Here is a 26609-nt window from a genome sequence, read left to right on the forward strand (position 1 = left end):
GAAGAAAAATCACAGCACTTTGTAGCGCGGCCACCGTGCTCCGATTTCACAAAAGTCTCTGACAGGCGGAGCGGCGCACTGTTTTTACGCATAGCCTCCAGTCCTGCGGGGCGTTGTAGACATTGTTTAGTAGCTGTGTAGTATAGACTCCTGAGAAGACAGCGGAGCGGAACAGTCTCTGATAACCTGGATACCTGAGTCCAAAAGTAAGAGAGTTTTTTTTTTTTTTTAGAGAGAGAGAGAGAAATAAAAGAAGCGCTCGTTTGGAGACGCAGACTGTATAGCTGCGTAAAGGCGTGACGCATGGACTTGTAACGTTAAAGAAACATATTTGACCGATAGAGCCGCGTTATTTTTTTTTCTCTAAAGTTCAACTTAACGTTCAGATTCACTGAAGATCAACTGACACGTAAAAAAAAGAGAGAGAGACAGAAGAAAACAAGGCGTCAGAAATGAGCCCGTGCGCCCGCGCACAGTCTCCCCTCGCAGGTTTTGATAACGTGTCGACCTTGACTTCACTTTAAAGAGACGCAGAACGTGTTGTGAGAAATCTCCCGCGGTGTTATTTACTCTTTAACTAAACAGGCTGACAAAACAAGACTGAACAGGTTAGTTGAGGTAAGGAGAGCGGAGCCATGCCTGCCTGAAAAACTGGCTTCATTTCATTAATCGATGCTTGGACCCGAGTCAGCGAGCCGACAGCACAATTAACAAATTGAGGACATGCACGTCTCACTTTGGGTGTCCTCCTCTGTCTCTCATGCCGCGTTGGACTGTTTGTGTCACCCAAAACAAGCCACCTAATTAGATTTTATATAGGGCTTTACAGTGCCTGCACCAGTCAGCTGTAAAGTTTATGACCTGGGCAGCTCTGCAGTCTGCACAATGTCCAACTTAACATGTCATTTGGTCTTCCATTCTGTTTTAAAATACACATTTTTATCCAACTAACAATTTGTTTTGGAAAATGTAACCCCCTCTCCACATGCCTTTCACTTTTGTTTATCTCCAACATTTTCCTTTGATTAAAAAAATGTATTTTGAAAGGGGACAGGGGACTGATGCAGAGAGTTGGCAGCTGCGTTTAAAAAACACTTGACTTAAAATGTGCAAAAAATGTTCTCAATAAGTGAGATCCACAAACCAGTGGTGATATTTCAACTTTCAACTTGAAGAAAAACTTTAGGATGCAATGTTTTTTTTGGCGCACAGGTTAACAGTCTGTAGTACTCACTGCCCACCCTCTCTGCTCTTCTTCAGGGTGCTGAGACTCTGCAAGGAGCCGTGACAGGACACCGGTCAGAGGAAAAGGATTTTAGCCGCGTAAAAAAAAAATAAAAAAAGGAGAGCGAGAAGGAGGCGCCTCCCGCGTTCAAGTTGTGCCGCTTTTAGATGGATTCTTCATGTTTGCTCCAGCCTCAGGGGAGTCAGCCTGCTATCAACATTTGCGAGTCACCGTGACAGTAAGGTGTAAATCATGACACATCCCAGCGCATGGATTGCCAAAGACATGAGTTGCACACAGCGCGGAAGAAGGAGAAGGAGAAGGAGAAGAAGCTGCGGCTCTGCTGTCTTCTCCGGTGCGCACTGGGAGCAGAAGATTGCGCACAGGACAACTGGTAAGGCGCCGCTCAGGGTTCAGCTCTTTTCCATATGGTCTTTTTGAAAAGAATCTCGTGCCATATAGAGGGACATTGTTGGACATATTTGTGCGCACTGCTGCTGTGAGAGCAGACCTGCGCTCTTGTCTTCGTGTTTGCTGTGACAACACTGTTTGATGTTTGATTTCTTTTCACATCAGTGGCTTTTTTTTTTTTTTTTGCTCCAAACCTCCAAACCTCCCTGCCCGCACCTGCCAGCTGTTTTAAGCTCATCTGACTCTCAGGGTCACTATGGCCTGGATTTTTATTGTTGGATTTAATTTGGAGTGTGTATTGGCCGTGTTTGATGGAGGTGTTTGTTATCTGTGTTTTATGAAGGGATGTGATAAAACCAAAAAGTTTTAGGTTTATGGTCTGAGGTGTTTACAGGTTTGGGAAGGTGACTCTGAGCTGTGGAGAAATACTGTGTGTGTGTGTGTGTGTGTGTGTGTGTGTGTGTGTGTGTGTGTGTGTGTGTGTGTGTGTGTGTGTGTGTGTGTGTGTGTGTGTGTGTGTGTGTGTGTGTGTGTGTGTGTGTGTGTTCTTCATACTGAGGGGGAAACAGTGGCAGTCAGGAAGTCTTCCAGTGTGACCCTCTTCTGTGGTGGGCTGCAAATCTAAATATCAAAGTACTTGTCTCTCGCTCTCTCTCTCTCTTTCTATCACACACACACACACACACACACACACACACTGAGCTGTATCCATTTCCATCCTCTCCTGTGACTCTGTGGGGATCAAGGGCAGATGAAGTCTTTTAAGCTTCAGGTGTTTTGACGTGCTGGAAGTCAAGCTTGTTTCTTTTCAGCCTCAGATGAAACTGTGTTGATCGCCTTGGCCTCTCGAGCTGGTGGCGGGGATGCTGTTTCATTACCTTTTTCTTTTTTCTTTTAAAAAAAGTCTCTCCCTCGTCACACTCTTTTGTCTTTTCATCCCAAACGATGTGATTTTTCCGGTTTTGTCCGTTCAGAGATGTAGAAGTTATCACATGATGCATCACTGACTCACACATTCGCACATGAACCCTCATACTTGCTCCCTGACTCAGTGACCCACTGACTCACACATTCATGTACATACAATGTCACTCATGCACGCAGTGGAGGCTCAGTCAGAGGACAGCCGGCCTCAGATGTTCAGAGTTGGATCTTGCTTTGGTGTTATATGTTTATTTCGTCTCGTCTCCTCGCTGCTTTTCAAAGCTGTTGCACTTGATGAATCTGTGTGTGTGTGTGTCCGAGAGCTTTGGCATCACCTGAGACATGTCACACATCCCCAGCAGGCGTCTCCCACTACATGCCTGTAAAATGTGTGAAAACATGTCGTGAAACAACCTTGTTTTTCTTTGCTCGTGTCTTTGAAAATCTCAGGTTTGTTCTCAGGCCGAACATGAGAGTATGGCCTCTGCTTCAGGCATCTCACACTCCCCCGTCATGCTGCCACGGCTTTCACTTCCTCCAGTCAAAGGTCACAAGGTCAGCGGCTCCACCGAGGGTCAGGTACTGTGGGCTAGCGTGTTCTCTTTACCAGCAGCCTCCCGATGTGTGGTCTGGTTTGTTTTAACTGGCATGTGGCTTTACGAGAGCTAGCGTGCCGTTTGTTGGTGTTATGGGTTTAACTCTTTCTTGCTCTGATGCTCTTCTTTGTTGCTCCTCAAGCTTACAGAAAGCCAGTTAAATACTCACAGTCCAAAGGACAAAATAAATCATTGTCATTACTCATTCATATAGAAACATCCTCATGAATATATTTGGAGCCACTGTGGCAGCAAACAGGCTCTAACGGTTTGTTTTCTCTCCCAGCGGCCTTTATGACTCACTAAGCACAGCCTGATATTTTAAATATTACTTCTATGTATCTCATTTAGGGCGACTACTCTGAGACGACTGAGACATGTTGGGGATAAACCCACTCACTGTCAGAGAGTGTAATTCTCCGTGATACTGTTTATCTTTCGATTTGCCAAGAGAAAGACAGTCTAGTACACCTGCCAATCAAAGGGAAAAAAACATAACAAACTCAATAAAAAGACCATGAAACGAACAAGAAATAAAAAAGAATCACAATAACGGTTGAAATCCCTGATATTCAGGATTATGGTTCTTGGTCTTGCATTGCGAGTTAAGACTTTGTTACATTATTGAAATGGCCCCAGGGTTGTAGTAGCTATGTCACTCATAGTAATATTTCTTTGAATGGAAGCTTAACATACAAAAAGAAAACTAAAAAGAAATGATGTACGAAAAAATTTGATCACATTTGATGACCAAGTTTAGCTAATAATCTATAGCTGGCCAGTGGCCACCAGCCTGATGTAGCTGCTCTCTAACATTCACTCCCCACATCTCCAATGTTTAATGTTTCCCTTTAAACCTTACAACCCAATGAAACGTTCAGATAGGTGTTCACTCACATCATACTACATCCTTAAACATCTTAATAAGCATGTCTCTAGATGAGCTTCAGCTGCTATAGTTTGATAATTACGCTGTTGCAAGTCACATTTTATTCCTATAGCATGTCTGTCCTACTCCGTATCTCCATACTTGGCAAGGCAAGGCAAGGCATCTTTATTTATATAGCGCATTTCATACCAAGGCAACTCAATGTGCTTTACATAAAGACAAAACATAAAAAATAAAATAAAAAAAAATAAAATAAAAAAAAAGGAAGCATAAGACAGAATAAAAACAAACAAAACACTGAAAACAGAGTTAAAAGCAAGAGCAAATAAAAGTAAAATAAAAGAAAATAGATAAAGTTTTAAGTTCTCAGCTATAAGCACGTGAAAAGAGAAATGTTTTTAACCTGGATTTAAAAGTGCTTACAGTTGGGGCTGATCTCAGTTCTGCTGGTAGTTTGTTCCAGTTGTGAGCAGCATAACAGCTAAATGCTGCTTCACCATGTCTGGTCTGAACTCTGAGCTCCACTATCTGACCTGAGTCAGTAGATCTCAGAGCTCTACTGGGTTTGTACTCTACTAACATGTCATTCATGTATTCTGGACCTAAACCATTCAGTGATTTGTAAACCAGTAGCAGAACTTTAAAATCTATTCTGTAGCTGACTGGGAGCCAGTGTAGGGTCTTAAGAACCGGGGTGATGTGATCTGATCTCTTTGTTCTGGTTAAAACTCGAGCTGCAGCGTTCTGAATGAGCTGCAGCTGTTTGATGCTTTTTTGGGGGAGACCAGTCAGAAGACCGTTACAGTAGTCTAGTCTACTGGAGATAAAAGCATGAATCAGCTTCTCCTGATCAGTTTGGGACATAAAACCCTTAATTCTGGATATGTTCTTAAGTTGATAAAAGGCTGATTTGGTGACTGATTTGATATGGCTGTTGAAGGTCAGATCTGAGTCTATCAGCACTTACTGACTTACTTATCCCCATTACGCCGGATGGCGCATAGGGCAGCAACAAAGTCCCTCCACTTCTGTCTGTCTTTGGCCATCTTCTCGATGGTTCCCCAGCTCTGGTGGTGCTGTTGTAGTTCCTTCTCTATAGTCCTACGCCATGTCATTTTTGGCCTCCCTTTCTTTCTTTCGCCTTCTGGGGTCCAATGTAGAGCGACTCTTGGGATAGCGTTGGTGTCCATCCTGAGGACATGGCCAATCCAGGACCATCTTCGCCTAGTGATTATATTGTACATGTTATCTTGTTGGGTAATGTTGAGAAGTTTATTGTTTGCGATGGTCTTGGGCCAGAATATATGTAGGATTTTGCGCAGGCATGATGTGTGAAAAGTGGATAGTTTGTGTATGTCACTTTCTGTGGTCTTCCAGCATTCCGCACCGTACAGTAGTGTCGACAGTACGCAGCTTTGGTATATCCTTAGTTTTGTTTTTGTTTTGTATTGGCTTGTCCGTATCTCCATATGTGTGAGAAAATAACTTTTTCATACATGTTTTGTAACTGTATTTTTTTTAAAAAGAGAGAAAAATAACCAGTTTAATTACATTATGTGTAAGAAACATCATGAACAAAGACGTTTACATGTTGTTATTGATTCTTTGATGTCACTCTTTAAAAATGCGAGCTCCCACAAAATGCACATGTACAGTATAATTTGTTGCCTCAACCTGAGTCTGGACTTTTTCATCCAATGTGTCATGTGCACTCTGGCATTTTAAGAGTAATGTCTTTTCGACTAATTAGAATAAATTATGACATATCGTGCAAAGTAATACACTATGCAGTCCACATTTGTCAAGTGGCGTCTGCTGACTATAATCCAAAAATAATTACTTTATTTCATGATTTGGCAATGCCTTTTATTGAACTTAATTTAACATTTTGTAGATTGAAAAGTGAAAACAAAACCTGTCTTGTTGTGAGTGTTGTAATATAACTTTGTTTATTTTGTCTGAAAAAAATTATCCACTAGAGGACGATAAAAAACTGAACACAATACAAATCATTAAAAGGACTGACTACTCAGTGGATACACAGCAATGGAGCATCATCAAACACAGCGAAAGGCTTCAACTCTACAGCTTCAACCTTTTGGCTCCTTCCAATCGTAACATTGATGCAGTCAAAAATATTCCACCTTTAAACTGGGGCACAATCTTTTCACATTAGTGCAAATCTGTCATTAAAAGATGGATGTGTGCTCTGCGCAGGGAGCCTTGTCTTCGGCCGTGTCTCAGCCTCAGTGTGTAACGTTACTCTGGTTGTTTTGTCCCAGCGCTAATGGAGAGAGTGCACTGAGAGAGATTGATTATGCAACCTGAAGTGCCGCAGGGCAACTTCAATCTGGAAGTGCTTAAAGTACGCAGCGAACCACAGTGATTCCTTCAGGGCAAATTGAAGGAGGCATGATCTGACAAAAAGGAATTTCAATTTGTTAGATGTATTCCTTCAGACAAATGCTTCCCATGCAACTTCTGTTTTCTGGGTCCTTGCTTTTATGGCAGTGGACAATCTTGTGTAAGTACGCTAGGGGAATTATTTCTTTCTCTGATCTTGAATTGTTTTGTTGTTGTTGAGCACTTTGGCTTCTTCAAGTTCAAACAGCTTAAATTATTTAGAACAAAGCAGCAGTTAATACTTTCGGAGCCGCTGATGAAACATAAAGCTAACTCCTGTCCTTATCGTAAAATCTCCCTCCTTAAAACAACTTTTTCTCAAAATGCAGAAGAATGTTAACTAGCCCAGCACAGTGTTTGTGTCTGTGAGAGTGTTTTTTGATACAATAAGCTGTATTCTTCTGAAATTAGCAGGTCAGATTCATTAATCATAGCATCTGAGGGCTGCTTTGAACTATCAGGCCAGGTCATTAAACCCAGCCTGTCTGGGGCGCGAGCGGGCGACACGGAAACACTTTGGAGAGCGCTGGTTCGCCCAGACACAAGACACACTATTAATGGCCAGAGAGAGAGAGAGAGAGAGAGAGAGAGAGAGAGAGAGTGTGTGTGTGTGTGTGTGTGTGTGTGTGTGTGTGTCACCGATGGCCACTTCTCAGAGTGTTACTCTCAGGCTCAGTGTGGGCTTAATTTGGAGAAATAACAACATGAGATGGGAGCATGAAAAGGTCATGAGGGTGGGAGGGGGAGTGGCGGGAAAGGGGATTTCAGAGAGTGTGTGTGGCTTTTTATGAAAGGTGAGCGGTTCTGTGTTCATATGTGTGTGTGTGTGTGTGAAATTTGTTCTTGGTGCAAACGTCCTTGATGCAGAGTGCTTCACAGAAATGTAAGGAAAGAAAGATGGAGAAACTGAGAGGTGTGTGTGTGTGTGTGTGTGTGTGTGTGTGTGTGTGTGTGTGTTTTCTATCTATTCCTCTTCTCCCTTCTTTCCCTCCTTCCTTTTTGCGGCCTTTTAAGCGCTGTCGTCCTCACAACCACCGGAAAGTGAAATCCTACCCCCCGATCATCGCTCCAACGCGGCTCAAATGTGTTCCCATTTAAGGTGAGGCTCACCCAACCGCTCTCTGTGTGGCTTCCTTTTAAAACCAACTTAATCAGGCAGGAATTTGGGTTATTAGGGTCAGGGACACTGGGAAGTTGCCTTAGTGAGAAACAAAAAAGTGAAAGAGAGCGAGAAGGTGAGGACACAGATGTGTCGCATCAGGAGGCTGTCTCTATCTCGGGGCTCATGGGAAAAACAGGCCCAGGGCCGCGGATGATGGTGTCCCATCTAATTTACCTGATCGGGTCACAAGACACGTATAAGTCTGTTGAATTGTGGGGTTTTATGTGGGTAATTAGTGCTAACTGCACATAAGCTAAACTTTGCAGTGACCCTGCACGCTTAATCTTGTAGAGGCCGTTACATCGTGGAAGTTACAGCTGATGTGGAAAATCCTACAGGAGGTTTATTACACCGCCTCACTGTACAAGAAAAAAAAAACCTCTGACTGATACAAAGAGATCCAATGAGGCAACAAACACAAGCAGCCAGACAGTATTACAGTTTGCATTCCCTGATGTTTTTGGCAACTTGTGAGCAAGAGAACAAGCTGTAACCAATGACACAGATGTTGTAGCAAACATGTCAGAGATATTTCAATTTTCCAGCAACACTAGAGTTCATTCAGTCTAGTATTCAGACCCTTTTTGTTCTGTTTTTTGTCCAACAGCTCCTTAAGGAAATATCCATGTCTTTAGCTGCTAAATGCTACAATATGTTCACCAGAGAGATGCTAACTGTTTCTGCCGTATGGTGCTGGGCAGGTAGTGTACAGAGGGTTCACGGTTTTTTTTGTTTTTTTTTTAACCGAAAACAGCTGGTGACTGTGTGTGAAAACGAGGCTGCTGAGTGCTGAGAATGAAACAAAACCGTGGAAGTGCAGCCCGCAAAACCAAAACAGTTGAATGAAAGATGCTAAACTGGTCCATGAAGCTGAGGGTGATAATTGGTAATGTGTAATTCTGTTTATCACTACAATCATCATCATCTCTCACAGTGCATACGGTTTACATAAAAAATCTAGATCAGTGTCGATCCAAATCTCAAACCTTGTTACACTTGAACAATAAAATGATTTCCATTGAAGTTGACAGACAGACTACCTGCAGGTTTTTGTACATACTTATTATCAGCAGCAGCAGCAACATTATTATCAAATTTCAGGTGCAACCAGTTTTGGTTTTACCTCCAAACGAGGCGGATCAAATGGGGATAAGTGTTGGTTTGGTAAAACCTGTGTTAGCACATGTGCTTCTTGCCCTGTGGGACCTATTTTCAAAACAATTGTTTCAGCAATGTCTCTGTTAGCATAACCACAAAAATATTCTTTGACTTTCAAAAATAAGTTGCATAAATCCCAGTTAGACTTTAATTGCTGTTTATTCTGTATTACACCACACACACATTTTTTTTTTATTGTTCTGCACATATAAATAGATGTCGAGAAATAAATAATCCACTTAGCTGGTGTCAGTGAATCCAACCACTAGTGGGAAAGTGACTCTTTTTTCTTCTAATGAAATGTCATTGACAGATTGATGGAAACTATGACGCCATGAGACTCAACCAAGGGATCTTGGCAGGAGTTGATCGCGTGCCTAACCAGCAACAATAACAGCTATTATATGTGGCATGTAAGCATTGAAATATGTCATAACAGAAACATGTAAACATGAAAGGAAGAATTTGATTTGCATATCTGAAACTTGTACAATACCAGAAGGTGGGTGGAGCTTCATCTACATATTTCACAGTGTGTGCTCTGAACTCCATTGTATATCCCTGTGATATATAAATGAATTTCTTCTGCTGTATTAGAGGCTCAGATCCTCTCATGGAGTCAGGTGTCTGTGGTGCTTAAAATGATGACAGCAGCTCTTTCTTTCTCTCTGTCCGTGGTAATGATGCTGTCAGGGCTGCAGCTTGAGGTTAATGTGCCGGTCATGGATGACGTTTTTATGTCTCGTAGGAAACATCCATTTTATCGTGCTTGTTGTGACCCAGTGATCCCAGCGCTCCCGTGACCTGTAGTAACTCTCCGTAGCACCTTTGGCAACTTGAACCTGCACATATGAGGGCGTTAATCCAGAACTGTTCCTCTTCAGACACACTAAAAGTGCTTCATCTGGCCCACTGAAGAGCCATTAGACATGTTTCTCTGTAGTTCTCTTTGGTGTGGAGAGACGGCTTCAGGGTCAGTGAGGTAAATCACTAATCACTCAGGTTTGTCATCAGGAAACCAATAAGTTTTCCTCTAATAGGGTCTTCTAATGAGGTCCAGGCTGAACTATCTAAGCCTACAGGCAGTGCCTAAAAGAGGCACTGTTCTCCTTGATAGTTAACCCTGCACAAGCTGGTCACCAGCAAAATAATCACAGTGATAATGAAGATGTATCTATGAACCTGTCATTGATAAATTCAATCGTGTCATGTTATACAGTTGATGTCGGCACACAGTCGCCTCGTTAATAACATCTGCATTCATTTGGAGCTGTGTCAGTGGAGTCACTGGCCTCCATCTTTTCTTTAGCTGCTAAATGCTCCACTATTAAAGCCAGTCTCTTCACTTTGTTGAGGAGGTTGTGAACACTGTGTGCATTAGCGTGTTTTCACTGAACACAGCTTCCTGCTGCAGGTCACAACAAGGCTAATAGACTGGAAGCAAGACATTAAGGTGGCACAAAAAACACAAAGAAACACTGAACACTGCATCTGAAAAGATACCAATTGGCCTTAGGAGAGTCTGGTGTTACTAGCAATGTTAATAGATGAAATGAATCAGAGCAGCATTAAATATAATTGATTAATCATTCAAATAATTTGTAACACATTACTTCTTCTTCATTCAACAACAGGCCTAATTTGTTATAATTAAATCACAATAAACCAATGACAACATTTCCCTTACCCACTCTCCTTCCAAAGATTCAAGCCTATTTAGTTATTCTACACAAACCACCAGCACATTTGAGAAATCTCACCCTGCTCCTGACACGTTGTTCTGCCCACCAGAGCTTCTCTCTCCTGCTTCACTCTGTTTCTGGCCTGAAAGAGTCTCAGACACCTACGAGATAGTTTAATAAAACAGCCTGGTGGGAGAAACGTAGAGAGAGGGGAGGTCAGACAGATTCACCCCCTCTCCTCACCAGCCTCCTCCAGGCTCTATAGTGTCCACACCTCTGATAGTGATTACGGCTGCCTCCTTGTGTGTGTGCGTGCGTGTGTGTGTGTATGTGTGGGCATGTGTGTGTGCCGGAGCTGGAGAGTGTGAGAAGTCGAGGGAGATAGCGACTTTATATACTTTATTGTGGCAGAGAAAGGATTATGAGAACAGAAAGAATGACTGTGTGGTCGCACCAGTGTGTGTGTGTGTGTGTGTGTTTCAGGGGGGCTTAAGGTAGGGGGCCTCGCAAGCCTATCTGAACCGAGGCATGGGACCTGCTATCTGTTTCTCATTTCAGCGGAGCTCTGTGGTTTTCCAGCAGTGACAGGCCTCAGAGTGGAAACTGGCACTAACGAGCAATTACATCCTGCCTGCCTGCCAGGGATTATGGGATTACAGACTGACTGGGCTTCAGTCTGCGCTCCCTTTCTGCACTCTCATTTTGTCATTCCCTCTCTTCCCCGTGTTCACCTTGTCTCTGCTTTCAGGCTTCTGCCATTCAGTGGTTCAATTATCTTTTTCTCATTTGTCTTTCCCCTGGACAATAACCCATTTCTCTATTTTTAATTCTCCTCACTCTTATCATGTGATTTTCTTTTTTTTATTATTATCTCATTCCCTCTATCGCTCCTCCTCTAGCTTTTTCTCCTTTGACTTTGTGGCTGCCTTGCATACTTAAGGCATGCTGTCATTAACTGCTGAAGAGTGAAATTGGTTTAGTCGGGAAAGGGGAGGATAGTTCGTTTAGCAAAGAAGACATTCAATGTGAAACATTAAATGAAGCGTAATGAAAATGAGAAATGGGGAGAGGAGAGGAGAGGAGGATAAAGGATGAAGGTGCAGTAAAACATGACTCCCTGTCATCATATTAGTATCTTAAAAAGTTAAATGAGGTCTGTATCGCTCCAAATCCCAAGTTTGCCCTGCAGGGCTTTTCCTCAGAATCAACCTCGGATTCAACTCGTCTGAATTTGAAGGCTTGGCTTTACAACTGACAAATCTCAATGGCATTAAACTTTGTCAACAGAGCACTACAAGCCAGATTTAAGTAATGTCACACAACCATTTCAGTTTCCACACTGTTCTGGATGCATATATGCAGAGCTGTGGGGCACATGCATGTACAGCAGATATCAGCATGCTTTCGTTTTGTTGGACCTCCGCTGATTTCCCAGTGTCTGGTAGTGATCAGACGGCTCTCCTGGTGTTCTGCCTCTCTCTCCTGCATCTCCTCTTACACTGCAGGTGTCTTTTATTGAGCCAGCGGTGATTTACTGTACTCTTGTTTTTCTCTTCGCTCCTGCAATCAGGTACCGTGTTAGTGACAGGTTAAAGCTGCAGGTCAGAACATTTCACGTACGTGCACGCGCTTCCAGCGGAGAGCAGCGTGCGTCTCTAACAGGAGTCATTATCACAGAGGTTGGGCTCTTAGAGGGAGGCGAAAACACAGGAGAGCTCATAGCTTTCACTTTTTTTCACAACTTGAGAGGTTTGTGGAGACTCTGAGGACAAAGCTCAAGTCTGAGGGAGTAATAGTATACAGTAGGCACATAGATCACTAATCAGAAACACATTTTGCTTCCTTGCTCTGCCTCCTTTATGTGTCTCTGTTGGAAATGACAATAATAATAATCTTAATAACATAGTTGAAAGTAATAAAGAACATTACATGTGAGAAAAACAGTTTGACAGTGAAGTTTGTAGACTCTGTGCCAAATGCTTGACATATGTTTAAGTTGTACAACTTGAATTTTGTGCCTTTGGGGCATAATTGTTACAGACTTATACAGAATTTAGACTGAGTCAATCTAAAGAGCTGAGAGAAAACAGGGTTTAAGATGTGCTGCTTCTTTTTCAACTCTAATGTTCCTTTTTTTGTTTCCTTTTTTTTTTACTAAGACTCCTCTGCTAAGCTATAAGCTTTTTGCAAAACTAGTTTATCTGATACTTTTTTATCCTTTGTGGTGAAATGCCTTATCCATGTGCCTTGAAAATCAATTTAAGTCAATCAATAATCAAAATATCGGAGCATCGGATTTCATTTCAAAATGACAGGAAGCTGACTAAAGCAGTTTTAGCTTGAAAATGTTGATTTCTTCTGACGTCCTGAACGACTATAAAGCTCTTAGCTAAGGCTAACTTACCATTTTAAAACCTTTTTTCTAACTCAGTTAAGATGCCGTTTCCCCTCCAGGCAATTCACTCATTTCTATGCTGTAATAATTTTCATGTTGTAAGAAGCCAAAACACGTGATTCATGTGTTAACTCAGGTCTTAGTTTGTTGTAGGCTACTTGAGCTTTAGGGCCCTGCAGTCTGAACAATAATATCACATGATAGGATTAAGGTTTGAATGCTGACAATATCATATATAAAAACTCCCTGCTGTAGGATATACGCCTGCTCAGTGCACATTTTGTTGAGTGAGCTGACTTCCTTCAGTGCTGGGAGCTTCTTTTACCTCATAAATATCCCCAAAAAGAAATCCTTGTCCATCCCCTCCAAGCACTTAAACATTATTTGGAAAAGCAATTCTCAACAGCAGAATAAACTCTGGGAATAGAAGCTCACTCCGGCTTTATGGCTTTTACTTGCTTCAGGAGGGGCTTACCCACTTAACTAACTGTGAACAACAACTGGAGCGCAGAGGAGCAACAATGTAAATGGAAGGTGACAAGAACTCTGCTCTCCCCGCTGCAGACACACAGACTGACAACCTGAACGCTTTAATCAACCAAACAAGGAAGAAACACATGCTCACCTTTCTAAACACACACAGAACGGCCCACATGCAAGCGCTGGATGTGAAACTGTACATACACACATCATCAGGAGGCCTGTGTCAGTCTGGAGCTCTTCAGGGCCGGTGGTGTCCCGCTCCTTTTAATCCTCTCTCCACCCCTCCTTGACTCACCCACCCACCTCATCCCCTGAAAAGGCTGGAGGCGTCAGGCTGTAAACAGCTCCAGCGTGCTGGGGTGAAATGAACCAGCAGATAGGCCCATGTAGACTCCCTGCTTTGCTGATCTAAAAGGGGCTAAACACTCCCAGCTGTTGCATTAGCAATTTCGAATGGCACCTCTCCTGAGACCAGGCACGGATCCGTGGCCCTCCGTCCCTCCTCACACCGCCGTGAGGTTTTAAATCAGCTCTCAGACAAGGAGTCAGCGCAGTTTGGTTTTAGGTTGCAGCAGTGGCCTTTCTGTCTGTCTGTGTCTCTGTCTGAATTATGCTCAGTTTGTCTCTGCTAGTCCTCTCCTTCGCTCTCCCCCTCTTTCAGTGTCTGTAACTTCACTTTCCCTGGCTTCAGCTGGAACATGCAGGATTGCATAAATGCATCAACAGGTCTTATCGTGACCTGTGATCCTGAACGTCTTGTCAGTCTTCCATCTCAGCGCGCAGACAGAACTGCTGGGATTGTTTTGGACTTTTAAATAAACATGGTACACTACATATCGGTGAGATCTACCGACACATGAACAGAGCACGCTCGAATACGCTGTTATGGGCATATGATGTTGCTGTAGTTCAGTACCAAGGTTATACAAAGCCTCTTGGAGATGACAGATCTGGCTTCAAAGGTGGAGTAATCTGTAGGCAGAAGGCCTTTTCACCTGACTAACTTTGCTTTTTTTTTAAAGTAGAAGTTACAAAGTTTTTTTCAAAGAGAAAGGAAAGTGAAAGAGGTAATAAAAAGTGGCAAAGAGGACAGAGCAAACAAACCACAAAGTTGTGACACTATCAGAGGCAAGATGAAAGTGGGATTTAAGCACTAATTTGTGGTCTGTTAGACTTGCTCCAAAGCAACAGCACAATTACTCCTAGTTTTCAACTTTCACGTTTGAACGGCTTGAAATCTCCAGAGCCTCATAGTTGCCAAAGGCCCCCACAACTCTTTATGTACAATGAACCAACAGCAGTTTTCATTCTTATTCAAGTCAGTTATCAAGTAAAATGGACATTTGCTCGGTACGGCCTTTAAAGCATAAGGATTGATAGACAAGAGGCCCGGTTCAACATCTGCAAATACATGCCAACCAGGCAAACTCCATCTACTCAGGAAGATCCGAATATGTGATCAAAAGCTCCAAAGCAGAAACTAATGGACTTTGATGTTGTTTTTTCAACTGCTGTAAATGATTGAGTTTGTTTCTCTCTACCATAGATGTATTTGATGTTTTGGACTTACTAGGACAAATCAAACAATTGGAAGGTGTTCCTTTGTACCTTTGTTTGAAATTGTGTTGGACATCTCTGAATGTTTTCTGTCTACCCCACAAATTCTTAAACGCTCTACTTCTTCAGACCTGTAAAAAGTTTTCAAGTCAAACAAAGGGTGAAAAAAGACACTGGTTACAACCAAAGACAAGGGTTTAGAAGTAAACACCATCACTAGACAAAATGCTTGGGAACTCCAGGATGAAATGATTCAGAACAGATTTTTCTTATTGAGGACATGGCCATGAGTATCGTAAAAATGATCGGTTGCTGTAATCATTTACCTCAATGCTACTGTAATGGAATTGGGGAGAAAACCCAGTCATCTTCTGTACAAAGAGGAATCTGTTTAGTAAAGACACTGATTACAGCTCTGTGGTCTGTTGGTTGGTCTGTTCACCACATTGGTCCAGACTGAAATATCTCAAGTAGTGGATTGATTCCCATGAAATGTTGTACAGGTATTAATGCGGCCAGAGGATGTGTCCTACAGTGGCTTTTCCAAAAGCAGTGCAGAACTAAAGCAGTCCCTACCCCTGAGTACGTGATGCTCTGACCTCCGCTGACTTTCACATTTACATTGGCCACAATGGAACCTGATGACCTAATGTTACGAGCGCTAGCACAATCCTCCACCCTGCACGTACTATATATAAACATCTGCGTCCGTGACACTTCTTATCACCCATCCTGCATCTCCGTGGTTTTTGTCTGGGACCTCCGCGAAGTGCTCTCGCTATGCCTGGTTCCCCGTGCTTGTGCCTCTGCCACAGGAATAACCCTGAAGAATGCCTTTGACAAGTATATCTCAGATGCTGCCTTTTGTTGCTGGACTGGAGCTGTTTGCAAGGATGTATGAACCGACAAGCCAACACTAGCCACACTGGCTGGCAGCAAACACTGGTCTTTTACTGAAGCAGCAACAAACATGCTGTCCTCATGCATTGAGGACGTGATTTATGTGACACGTCGGCTTTCTCAGGGGCCCGTGGGACTGTTTTCTTTTACAGTATATGGACAATTGTGAATGTATAGACATCATATTGCCCGCATGTTGTGCCCTTAGTTTATGTTACCCTTTTCAAAGGGGGTTCTGGGAGGAGAAAAGCTGACAGAGTGAAGGCTTGTTCTTGGTCTTACATTCCTCTCTCCCTCTCTTTCTCTTTCTTTCCAGGTGGGACCAGATGGAGGGTTCGGAGGAAGGATAGACAGGAGATTACCTCTGTAATGTCAGCGAGGGCCAAGGTTTGTCAGACACAAACGTCACTGCCAAGAAATCACAGCCTTTCTGTGCTTTTTCCTGCTCTTATCTTCTGTCACTTCTACTCTCTTCTCTGCTTATTTGCCATCAATCCATCTAAAATCACCATCTCTGCAAACAATCACCAGCCTTATCGTTTTTCATTTCCACTGTACAAGCGGCCACTATAAACCAGGGGATGACTTATGTGTAGGTATAAATTGTTAATGAAATCCATCCCCACAAGGCTCAGGCCTGAGCTTTCCATAAGTCCATCTCAGCACCAAAGCTTTCATTACTAAATTATAAGCCATTGGACAAAGCTTGATCCGGGACGGAAAGACGGCAGAGTTATTTGACTTAGGTCGTGCTGAAGAGTAAGTTAGATCACTTTTGATGAAATAGGCTTAAGACAGATCTTTGGAAGAAGTCTGTGGGGTTTATGAGATCTTCTGTGTATTATCTCATTGTCTTTTGTTGTTTTTATATCCGTAGCACAATTGTAGTGAAGGCATTATGATATTGTAACATAAATATGTGACTAAACAGAGGAAAGATTCCCCTGAAGAAATGTAGGACTAAGCCGCACTATAATCCTGACCTTTCAACAGGTAGTTCAGTGTGTATATCATCATGTCAATATGCCAAATATAAAACTACAGCCAATAAGCTTAACTGAGCATAAAAACTGAGAGTAGGCGGAAACAGTTACTCTGGTTCTCGTTAAAGAAATGCCAAATTATTATTTCATTAAAATAATATGACATTGATTGATACATTTGCATGAACCTTGCTCTACACTGTTTAAGTGTCTTTCAGCTCATTGTTTTGATTTTATGGCCTGGATATTTGCTGTTTTGGTGCAACTTGTTGCTTTTTCAGCATTACACACAAACACAGAAAAAAAACAAGGTCTGCTAAATACACTTTACACAACTCGTCCAGCAGCACATAGCAGATCAATCAAAGTTATCAGTGAGCCTGTTTTAGCATGTATATATCATCTTACCAAAAGTCATTGCCAAATCATTGTTCTTCCTGTTAACTCACACGGTCTTTCTCCAGAAACTTTCACTTTCACATGAAACTGCTTGATGTGTTTTTATCCATTTTCCAGTAAACCCATTCTTGCCTCATAGCAAGAGGGTTCTGGGTTCAATTCCCAGGCCTGGGGCCTTTCTGTGTGGTTTACATGTTCTCCCTCTACCTGTGTGGTCCCTAGTCGTGTCCTCCGGCTTCCTCCCACACTCCACAAAAACATACAGTACATACTAGGTTGATTGGCGACTCTAAAACTGGCCATACTGTAGGCATGAATGTGAGTGTGTGTGCATTTAGGTTCTCTATATGTCAGTCCTGTGTTCCGACTGTGACTGGCAACCTAATCTGCCAGAACCCTGCATGGATAGATCGATGGATAGATCGATGGATAGATGAAGTTGTGACACTCACAACAAGGTACATCCAGTCAGCAACAAACCAGGCATTAGCCTACAAGCTGTAACTTGCAGATATCTCATGAGACTTTCAGTCCCATGAGATATTGACACAGATAGAAAACCTTGAAGTCAACATAGTACAAATATAAAAAAACAGGTAGAAGTACAAAAAAAATAGCTATTTCCAGCACATCATTAAGTGGTTAAAGAGTACCGTAGTAACAGAGGCCATTTCTTTTACAATAGGTATTACCAGTTTTGAATTGAAATGAATAGTAGTCCTGGGTGAGTTTGAAATGGAATGACCCTTAAATAAATCCCTCAGATCCTCCTGTGCCAGCTCACACGTGCCGTCTGTGTCCTGTAGGTGCTGCTCTGGGTGCTCCTCTCTTTGCTGCCTCTATCGGAGGGAGCTCACATGAGGTCCGGTGCTGCTGGTGTGAGATCGGACTCGGGCCACGCTGTGGGCCTGCTGGGAGGCCAGGAGGAGCGAGAGCTTCCTGTGACGTTGCCAGAGGTGGTAGAGGACGAGGAGCAGGAAGACGACAGTGACCCCTACTCTACTTGGCATGCTCTATACGGTACTGAAGCAGTAATTTATAGCACGCCCGCTTCATCAGGCAGTATAAGAATGGAAAGAGGGCATGTGTCTGGAGATTGTAGCTCAGTCATCTCTCAATATATTTACATGTAATTCAAAAGGTGACAAGTTAAAGGGATAGTTCAACATTTTGGCAAATTGGCCCATTGCCATAATCGCTATAGTCATAGCGGTAGGTTCATTACCTTTAATTGTAGGTGTAAGCTATTTTCAGTACGGCGGAGCGCAGCAGCTGGCTGCTCAGAGCTACGCTATGGAGGCTAACGGAATTTCTTGGTTTCCCTCATTAAACTCATCAAATTCAACATCCCAAAACTCCACAGCGCTTTTGTAGACAAGTTGTGACCTGCACAACCACCACGCTATGAGATAATGACGGAACGATACGAAACGGAGCCGTTTTCGAGGTAAATACAGGGTAAATACGGAGACTGCTTGCTGAAAAACTGTCCCTGGCCTGAACGCAACGCGCATCAGCGGTTTTGTATGAATTTACCTCGAAAACGGCTCCGTTTCGTATCGTTCCGTCATTATCTCATAGCGTGGTGGTTGTGCAGGTCACAACTTGTCTACAAAAGCGCTGTGGAGTTTTGGGATTTTGTATTTGATGAGTTTAATGAGGGAAACCAAGAAATTCCGTTAGCCTCCATAGCGTAGCTCTGAGCAGCCAGCTGCTGCGCTCCGCTGTACTAAAAATAGCTTACACCTACAATTAAAGGTAACGAACCTACTGCTATGACTATAGCGATTATGGCAATGGGCCAATTTGCCAAAATGTTGAACTATCCCTTTAAGTTAAAGGTTGCATTTGAATGATGCTGCTTAAAATGACTCTGAATAAATGCTGATATTCACTCCTACTCTGTGTTCACCACTCCTCTTTCTTCTTCATTTCAGACCCATTTGTAATGGATGAGGTGGATGACCATCCCAGCAGTCGCTGGGCGGGGCGCTCTCCACGCTCCTCTGACCCCACAGAACCTCAACCCAAGGGATCACAGAAGAAAAGGAAGAAGAGGAAGAGGAAAGAAAAGGAGGAAGAAGAAGAGACAGGAAGAAGAGATAAAAAGGGTAAAGGTAAAAACAGGCGGCCGAAGCAGAGCAGCAGGGACTGCCGTGTGGAGAAGAGAGAGATGAGAGTTCGCGACCTTGGCCTGGGGTTTGACTCTGATGAGATTGTCCTCTTTAAGTTTTGCGTGGGCTCCTGCCAGTCTTCAAGAACAAATTACGACCTGGCACTGAAGACGCTGCTGGAAAATGGGTCACTGCCGCGGCGCAAGGTCAGCAGCCACCCCTGCTGCCGGCCCGACCGGTACGAATCGGTTTCCTTCATGGACGCCCAGACCACGTGGAGGACCATCCAGTCGTTATCTGCCGCAAGCTGCATGTGTATGGGCTGAAGAGATAAACGAGGGACAGGGCGATGGGAGCGGGTGTCACCCATCCTGAAGGGAGAGGAGTCGAGGGGCCTGGACGTAGGAAACAGCCAGAGGGGCGCTGTCATACACACAGAGCAGAGGAAGTGATGAAGGCCACTTTATTGGCTTATCTGTGGTGTATTTCCAGTTGAGGAGGAAGAGGTCTGGGTGCAGCTGGACGACTGAGAGTGAAGGTCAAAATCAGAGACTGAGGAGGAGGTCATCAGGGAATCGCAGTCTGGATTTACAGTTGCATCATCAAAGGACGAATTGTTTTCAACTGAATAACTGGCAACGAATGCAGGATACAGTCAGTTATAAGTCACAGAGGAGTCTCTTTGTGAACGTGACTGTTGTAATTTGACATGGGCGAGACCTGAGGGCTGAAGCTCAAAGACGCCGGTGAATGACTGACACTGTTTAAACTCTTGTTCCGACTAAAAAGACTTGTAGGATTTTCACTGTTCGTGGCAGTGAAACCAGTTCAACATCATGTTTATCACACACAGACAAACAGGGACATTGGTATTGCATTGTTTCTATGTTCAGGTGAACTCAGCCAAATGGATGCCATGCATCTTCATGTATTACTGTATACAAGTAAGATATATTTATTTCTGATAAATTATTTATTTATTATAGCTTCATATGAGAGCTGTTTTTATGAACTATAGATTGTAGATAAATATCTATTTATTGCCCAGAATCAGATTTCACGTCGACAGTTACTTCTGCTCGCATACAAGGACGTACATTTTGTTTTTTTGTTTTTTTTTAAAGGTGCTGATTTTCACATTCATTAAACGCCTCATGAACCTGATCTGATCAGCTGATTCAATAGCTCAGATGCAAGTTACGTTTCTGAAATTAGCCGAGTGATTGTATCAGCCAGCGAAATCATCCAGAAGCACAGATGTTACAATTCATCCCAGGGAGACAAGTTAAAAATACAAACAACAGACATCAGGAACAAAGTGACCCACAGTGAAATGATGTGGTTGCGCTTCGCTGACAATTTTCCTCAAGAGCATCTTACACACTTGAGAGGTGATGTTTAGTTTTGTGATGCACTCTGGGTAATGACGTCAGCTCCTTTCCAACAGCATAAAGGAAACAGGAATTAAGTTTTAACATGTAGAATGTATGTACAGCAAACAAGTGAAACATTTATACTACAAAACCTCAACATGTCTCTTTTTAAATGGTCAAGTAATTGAATTCAGTATGTCACATTATTATTATTATTATTATTATTATTATTATTATTATTATTATTATAAAGCTTCCTTTATTTTTGTATGGTATTATCCTCTAAGGGAATAAAGTTTTTTTTAATATACATCTTCTTGCCACTGGTTACTTCACATCTTACACAGATTTAAACTGATTTCAGAGGTGGTTTTCTAGAAGTGACTTTCATAGTGATTTTTTTCCTGCTAACAGAATCAACATCATTTTTCCCAGTTCAGTTTTACACGGGGCTTTTAGTGTTGTAGCGCCACCTGCTGTTTTAAAATGAACATCAAACGTCGATCCCGTGGTCCCCTGGTGGAGCTGAGGAGAGGCTCTCCTGCCACCTGTCTGTCAGCTGAGGATGGTGAGTGTAAAAAAAAAAAAAAGTTTCAGTATTGTTTCCAAGAACAGAGACTCGTCAGTGTACACTCTTCACTGTGACTTTATTTCTTTGCACAGACCCACAGCTTACAGCCACAACATGTTTTTGGTTTAAAAAGGTGATGTATTTGTTTTTGCTATTTACACCTGCAAATATCAAAACATTACATGTAAATGTAAAATATAAAACGAGATAAACGAGATCCAAAAGGTCCATATATTCAGTTTTCCCTGCATCATGCAACAGAGCAAATTAGCAGCATAGAGGTTACAAAAAAAGTATGAAATGTAACAACACGTAAAGAGCAATCGTGAATTGTGAATGGCACATACAGTATGGATCTATACAGTGTATCAAACACTCAGTGTCACACATTTGTACCCATGGGGTATGATGATAATAATGGATACATTTCCATGTTTGGAAATGTTCACCACAGCTTAATCGAAGTTGGACTCCTCTATAAAAAAAAAAGAGAGAGAAGTCACACCACCCGTCTACCTGCATCTTTACATGTCCACCAAGTTTACTGCAAACATTCAGGCAAAAGAGGTGAACGGTGAATTACTTTAAGCCAGAGGTTTCCTGGGTTTCACTTCCACTCATTGTGGTTGAAGTGCTGGACATGTAAAACAAGACGTAAAGACAACGCCTCAATCAATTGCAACTGTGACCGGCATTAAAATACTTCAAAAATAAAGCCTAAATTAAATTTAGAGACTTCTCTGCAGCAGGTTTCATCATGTAAGAGAAATGTAGAGTTGTATCGCTGGCAACCCTCATATATTTCTCACAGTTAAATTAACAACCAATGGTCTGCAGACGGATCAGCTGCCACACTTATAAACTTATGTTGACTGATAACAAACGTCCATCAAAGGCATTTGGCTGACTGACAGGAGCTCGGTGTGCTGAACGTGCAGGTGACGACGTCCACTCCTCTGGCCGACCTGGACGCCATGATCTTCTGTGTGGAGTCAGCCGCGTCCTCCTCCTCCTCCTCCTCCTCCTCCTCCTCACAGCCGAGGATCGCGGTCGACTCGACGCTGAACGGGTGAAAGTTGACTCGGGCGGTGTCGTACTCCCACGCTTGCCTCAAGGCGAAGTCTGTGAAGGAATCCTTGTTGATTGACACCTGTTGTTCCACGTCGTTCCTGCTGGCTGTGCGTAATGACGCGTAACTGGTGTCATTGCTGTGTAAAGACGGAGGGGAGTGTTGACCTCCTACCCAGCCTATGTTGTCGCTGCGGCCGTCCTTGACCTGTGCCACCACCGTCTTCAACCTCTCACATCCCTTTAGCAGCAGGTTCTTCCGACACAAGATGTACACCCAGGGGTCTAATATGGGGTTGAAGGAAGCGAAGCGGATCGCCAACAGGTCGCTCCGGTAATTAGGCTTCCCCCCAGCAGAAATATAGGCAGGGTCATAGATCTGGTTGACGAAGATTCGCACCTGTCAGGTAGAAAATACGTTGAGAGACCATGTAATATACGTTTTTAATTATAAAATACAGCAGATATGAATACAGTTCAAACACAGTTGGAGTATAGAGCAGTTTGTTGAACTCACCACTAAAGGAATGGAGCAGACCAGGAAAACTATGGTCATGAGGATCAGAAGCCAGAACATTTGGATCTCCGCCGCTGAGGTGACGGACTGCAGCCGGGGGAAGAGGCGACGTGAACCTCCGTGCTCGCACAACTCCGTCCTCACAATTCCTGTTCTCTGGTTCATCCCCACCAGCGACCTGCACACCGCCAAGTTACAAAAAACTGTGACTGTGATCAGCACCAGCATCACACCGCCGTACAGGAAGGAGTAGCAGGCTCCGAGTGGATCCGCCGCCCTCCAGTCCAAGAAGCACCAAGTCCCAGGAGAATGCCTGACGTGCTGCCCGAAGCCAAAACTTGGCATAATGCACAAGACGATGTTGGCAAGATAGGTGGCCATTAGCGCAAAACGCGCCATTGACCGGTCTATGTGCTGGGAGTAGAAATACGCATGGTTGATAGCCAGGTATCGCTCCACGGCCATTGCGCACAGGATGGACATCCCCGCAGACCCGAAGAAGAGCATGGAGAAGGAGAAGAAGTGGCAGAGCAGCGCTCCTCCCGGCCAGCGGCTGGCCACGTATGTGGCGATGACCACCGGACTGGTGAAGCATGTGCCCAGCAGGTCTGTGATGGCCATGCCGCAGACCAGCGTGTAGAAAGTGGTTTCCTTCTGCTCCTTTTTGGAGATGCACAGCACAACTATGGCAATGAGGTTCCCCAGGACTCCTACGGCGAACATCGTGGCTGAAGTGACCAGAGACTTGGAGTCCAGCCGGAGCGTGCGGTTGTGGCTGAGAGAGAGAGCAGAGAGCGGCTCAGAAATATTCGCGTCCAGTTCTTCAAACCCAAACGTGTCGTTGATCATTATTAAAAGTACAATAACTTTCTGTGCTGTTAAACGTTGCTTTGGGGATTTAAAGCTCTACTCAGAATAACTCATCATTGATGTTCAAATTACATCCTGTTTCTGACGGAGCATGAGGCGCACCACTCTGAAGTGTCTCTTCTGTTGTGTTTTCAGGTTTGGCTCCCGATGCGCCCACATGAAGGTGTGCGTCTGGCTGTGTTTACACCGCTCCGTGATGCGGGTTTTTAAAGCTGTGTGCTGATGTCAGTGCGGTGACGTGCAGGCTGGGAGCTCGGCTGCCCCGGCTTCCCAGGATCACATTTCTGCAGCCAAAGTGTCATTACCCGACACTTGTCACTGCTCGCCACGTATTAGCCCCTCGGGTAAAATGCCAGCTCACAGTTAACCCAAGAGCCAACATCTGGTATCATTAGCTCAATAACTCAAAAAAGCAGAGGTGTCAAAAGTACTCACATTCTGTAGGCTACTTGTAGAAGTACAGATAGGCTACTCGTATAAAGTAAAAAAAAAACTCTAGAAGTACTACCGATTCAACTCCTTTACTCAGAAAGTACAGGTACAATTAAAGTACAATTAAAATGATTTTTTGCCATCAATCAAACAATGAAAAATGCGTCAGGTGCGCAGCCTCGGTCGGCACTCTCACCCCTGATCGTCAGTAACGAACCTGTTTTAAGTAGAGATATGTGTGTTCAAAGGAATAAAAGTAAAAAGTCGTCAGAAAAAAGTAAAAGTAAAGTACAGATAACCTACATAAAAAAATCTTCTTAAGTTTCTACAGTAACGAAGTATTTGTACGTCGTTACTCTGCCAAAAAGTGATTTCATCCAGAGTGGCCCTGCACAGTCAGACGCACACATCAGTGAAAAGTCTTAAAAAATGAAAGCCCCTAAGTTGTAATATCTTTACTCAGTGAAGATGATACAATATGAATGTGATCGATTGGTTGAACGCCTTCGATTAGAGTGTTGAACAGGAACCATACATGTTCCAAAATTTAAAAAGACGGAAATTGTGCAGATGTTGTCAATCTCGCATTTCAGCACCGAGGTCAGCGCCGTGAACACAATCAGCACCACGAACAGAGACAGTGGAGTGGTCTCACACACACACACACACACACACACACACACACACACACACACACACACACACACACACACACACACACACACACACACACACCATTTCTGATCTCTTTGTATGACCTCACAGTATGTGAACAGAGCGCTCACGGTCTGATGAGAGTCCAACACGCTGCAGTAAAAAGGCTTCAATCGATCACGTCGGAAGGAACCTGCTTTGCAGAAGAGGACTCCTGGGGACAAAGTGTCAATGCTACTTATTTTTATAGCTATTTATGGCTCTGAGGCTGCTCATCTGTATCTGTAGGCTGGTTTTGACATCCGAGCACGGGATGGAGGGAGGGTGTTTTTCAGTCAGGCTGTTTTGAACATAATTATGAACCTCAAACAGAACTTTGAATAGCCTATAAAAGCACTTTTCAAAAGTCTCGGTTTCTTAACACAAAGACCTGTTTTCACAAAAGTGAAGTCAGACTCAAACAGTCAACAATAAACACACCAGCTCAGAGTAGCAGATAAGGAGATGAATGAAAAGCTGATTATCTGACTGACACTGAACTAAGAGGAGAGGGGAGTGGCGATTTGTGGGACTTGAAGCGCGACACTCAATGAAGTGCGAAATGGCTATAGGGCTTATCATCGCTGTCTGTGATTAACAGCTCCTGCTGCTTTTCTCTCTCCTATTTATTTTTTATATGCTCCGTAGCCTATACTTTTGGGGGTCTCCTGACGTCATTTCATCTCATTTTAATTTTCTTCGGGGTTTGTTGAATAAATCGTTTGAAAAATAAATATCTTCACATTAAATTGGATAGTCCCATTATAATTTCATGACCAATCCTTATCAATGATTCAGGAGTTCTCTGTAGAAAATTAACTGAGGGCAGAGTTTTCTTCTAAAACAGCCAGTCTTCATCTAGTCTGCATGGTGCATGTCTTCTTCTAACTGATTGGCTGATGATCTCTGACCGTTCCCGCCCACTGCGCCTGCCGGGCTGCGGAGGAGCTGCAGCTCTGTGGGCGCCGATAGGCTCAAAAAGAAAAAAGAAAAATAAAAGCGGTGGGGGGGTGGGACACCACGTTTGCTTCGTGCGCTGTTACAGATGTTGCTCCAGGTGTTTCAATAGCGTGGTTTTGTCCTGCCTTCCTGATACAGTATTGCGAAGATGTGATCAACTGAGCTACACACTGGCAAGACGCCACTGTGTACTGTAGGCCTATACTGTAGTGAAGAGAGGTTAGGTAAAACAAAAACAAAAACAGCTACACTATAAAAATATAAACTGTAGACCATGTCAAGTATCAAAATAATAGCCACATAAGAATGTGCCCATGGTATATATTGATGGATATGTTATCGTTAGAGATTTGGCAGGCTTCTATTTTATTTTTGTAATGTTTTATTTATTTTTATTTTATTTATTTTTTTTACACATTTCCAAGTTACGTAATCTATAGGCTACATTTTATAAGTTTCTCACATGTTTTATGTAAAATCTTTATCTAAGAAGTAATTTGTTGCTGAAGCCATTCAACAAATGAAGTGGAGAACAAGGTACATTATGTCCCTGTGAAATGTATCAGCTAAAGTAAACATGGACTTTAACACATGGTTTAGGATCGATAATAAGGTAACATTTACTATATGCAAGTAAAGTGCAGTCGCCTCAACATGCAGACTTCTCAAACATGCATGTGCTTTTTCATATTTCACATATTGCATGTAGTATGTATAATGCATTTAATAGTCATATTGTAATTAGTAAATAAGTAAGTGAGAAATATGTTTGTCCCTCAGTAGCTACTCTCAGTGGCAACAGCAAGACTGCAGGGAAATCGTTCACTGCTCCCTAGAGAGAGAG

The 26609-nt window shown here is 43.1% G+C and overlaps 2 protein-coding genes across 2 annotated transcripts; one reads left to right on the forward strand and one right to left on the reverse strand.

Moving 5' to 3' along the window:
- Positions 1-19851, forward strand: LOC146970696 (uncharacterized). The gene is made up of 5 exons (XM_085804310.1): positions 1-206; positions 1261-1619; positions 16102-16172; positions 17974-18187; positions 19105-19851. The coding sequence occupies exons 2-5, from the start codon at positions 1478-1480 to the stop codon at positions 19605-19607; spliced, it is 930 nt and encodes a 309-aa protein (XP_085660436.1). The 5' UTR covers positions 1-206; positions 1261-1477; the 3' UTR covers positions 19608-19851.
- Positions 19852-22114: 2263 nt separating this feature from the next.
- Positions 22115-23659, reverse strand: ptger4c (prostaglandin E receptor 4 (subtype EP4) c). The gene is made up of 2 exons (XM_085803819.1): positions 22811-23659; positions 22115-22693 (listed from the first exon to the last, which is right to left on the reverse strand). The coding sequence occupies exons 1-2, from the start codon at positions 23657-23659 to the stop codon at positions 22115-22117; spliced, it is 1428 nt and encodes a 475-aa protein (XP_085659945.1).
- Between the last annotated feature and the right edge of the window lie 2950 nt (positions 23660-26609).

This window comes from Trachurus japonicus, chromosome 17 (genome assembly GCF_045865225.1).
Source record: "Trachurus japonicus isolate A0001 chromosome 17, Traja_1.0".
NCBI classification, from domain to species: domain Eukaryota; kingdom Metazoa; phylum Chordata; class Actinopteri; order Carangiformes; family Carangidae; genus Trachurus; species Trachurus japonicus.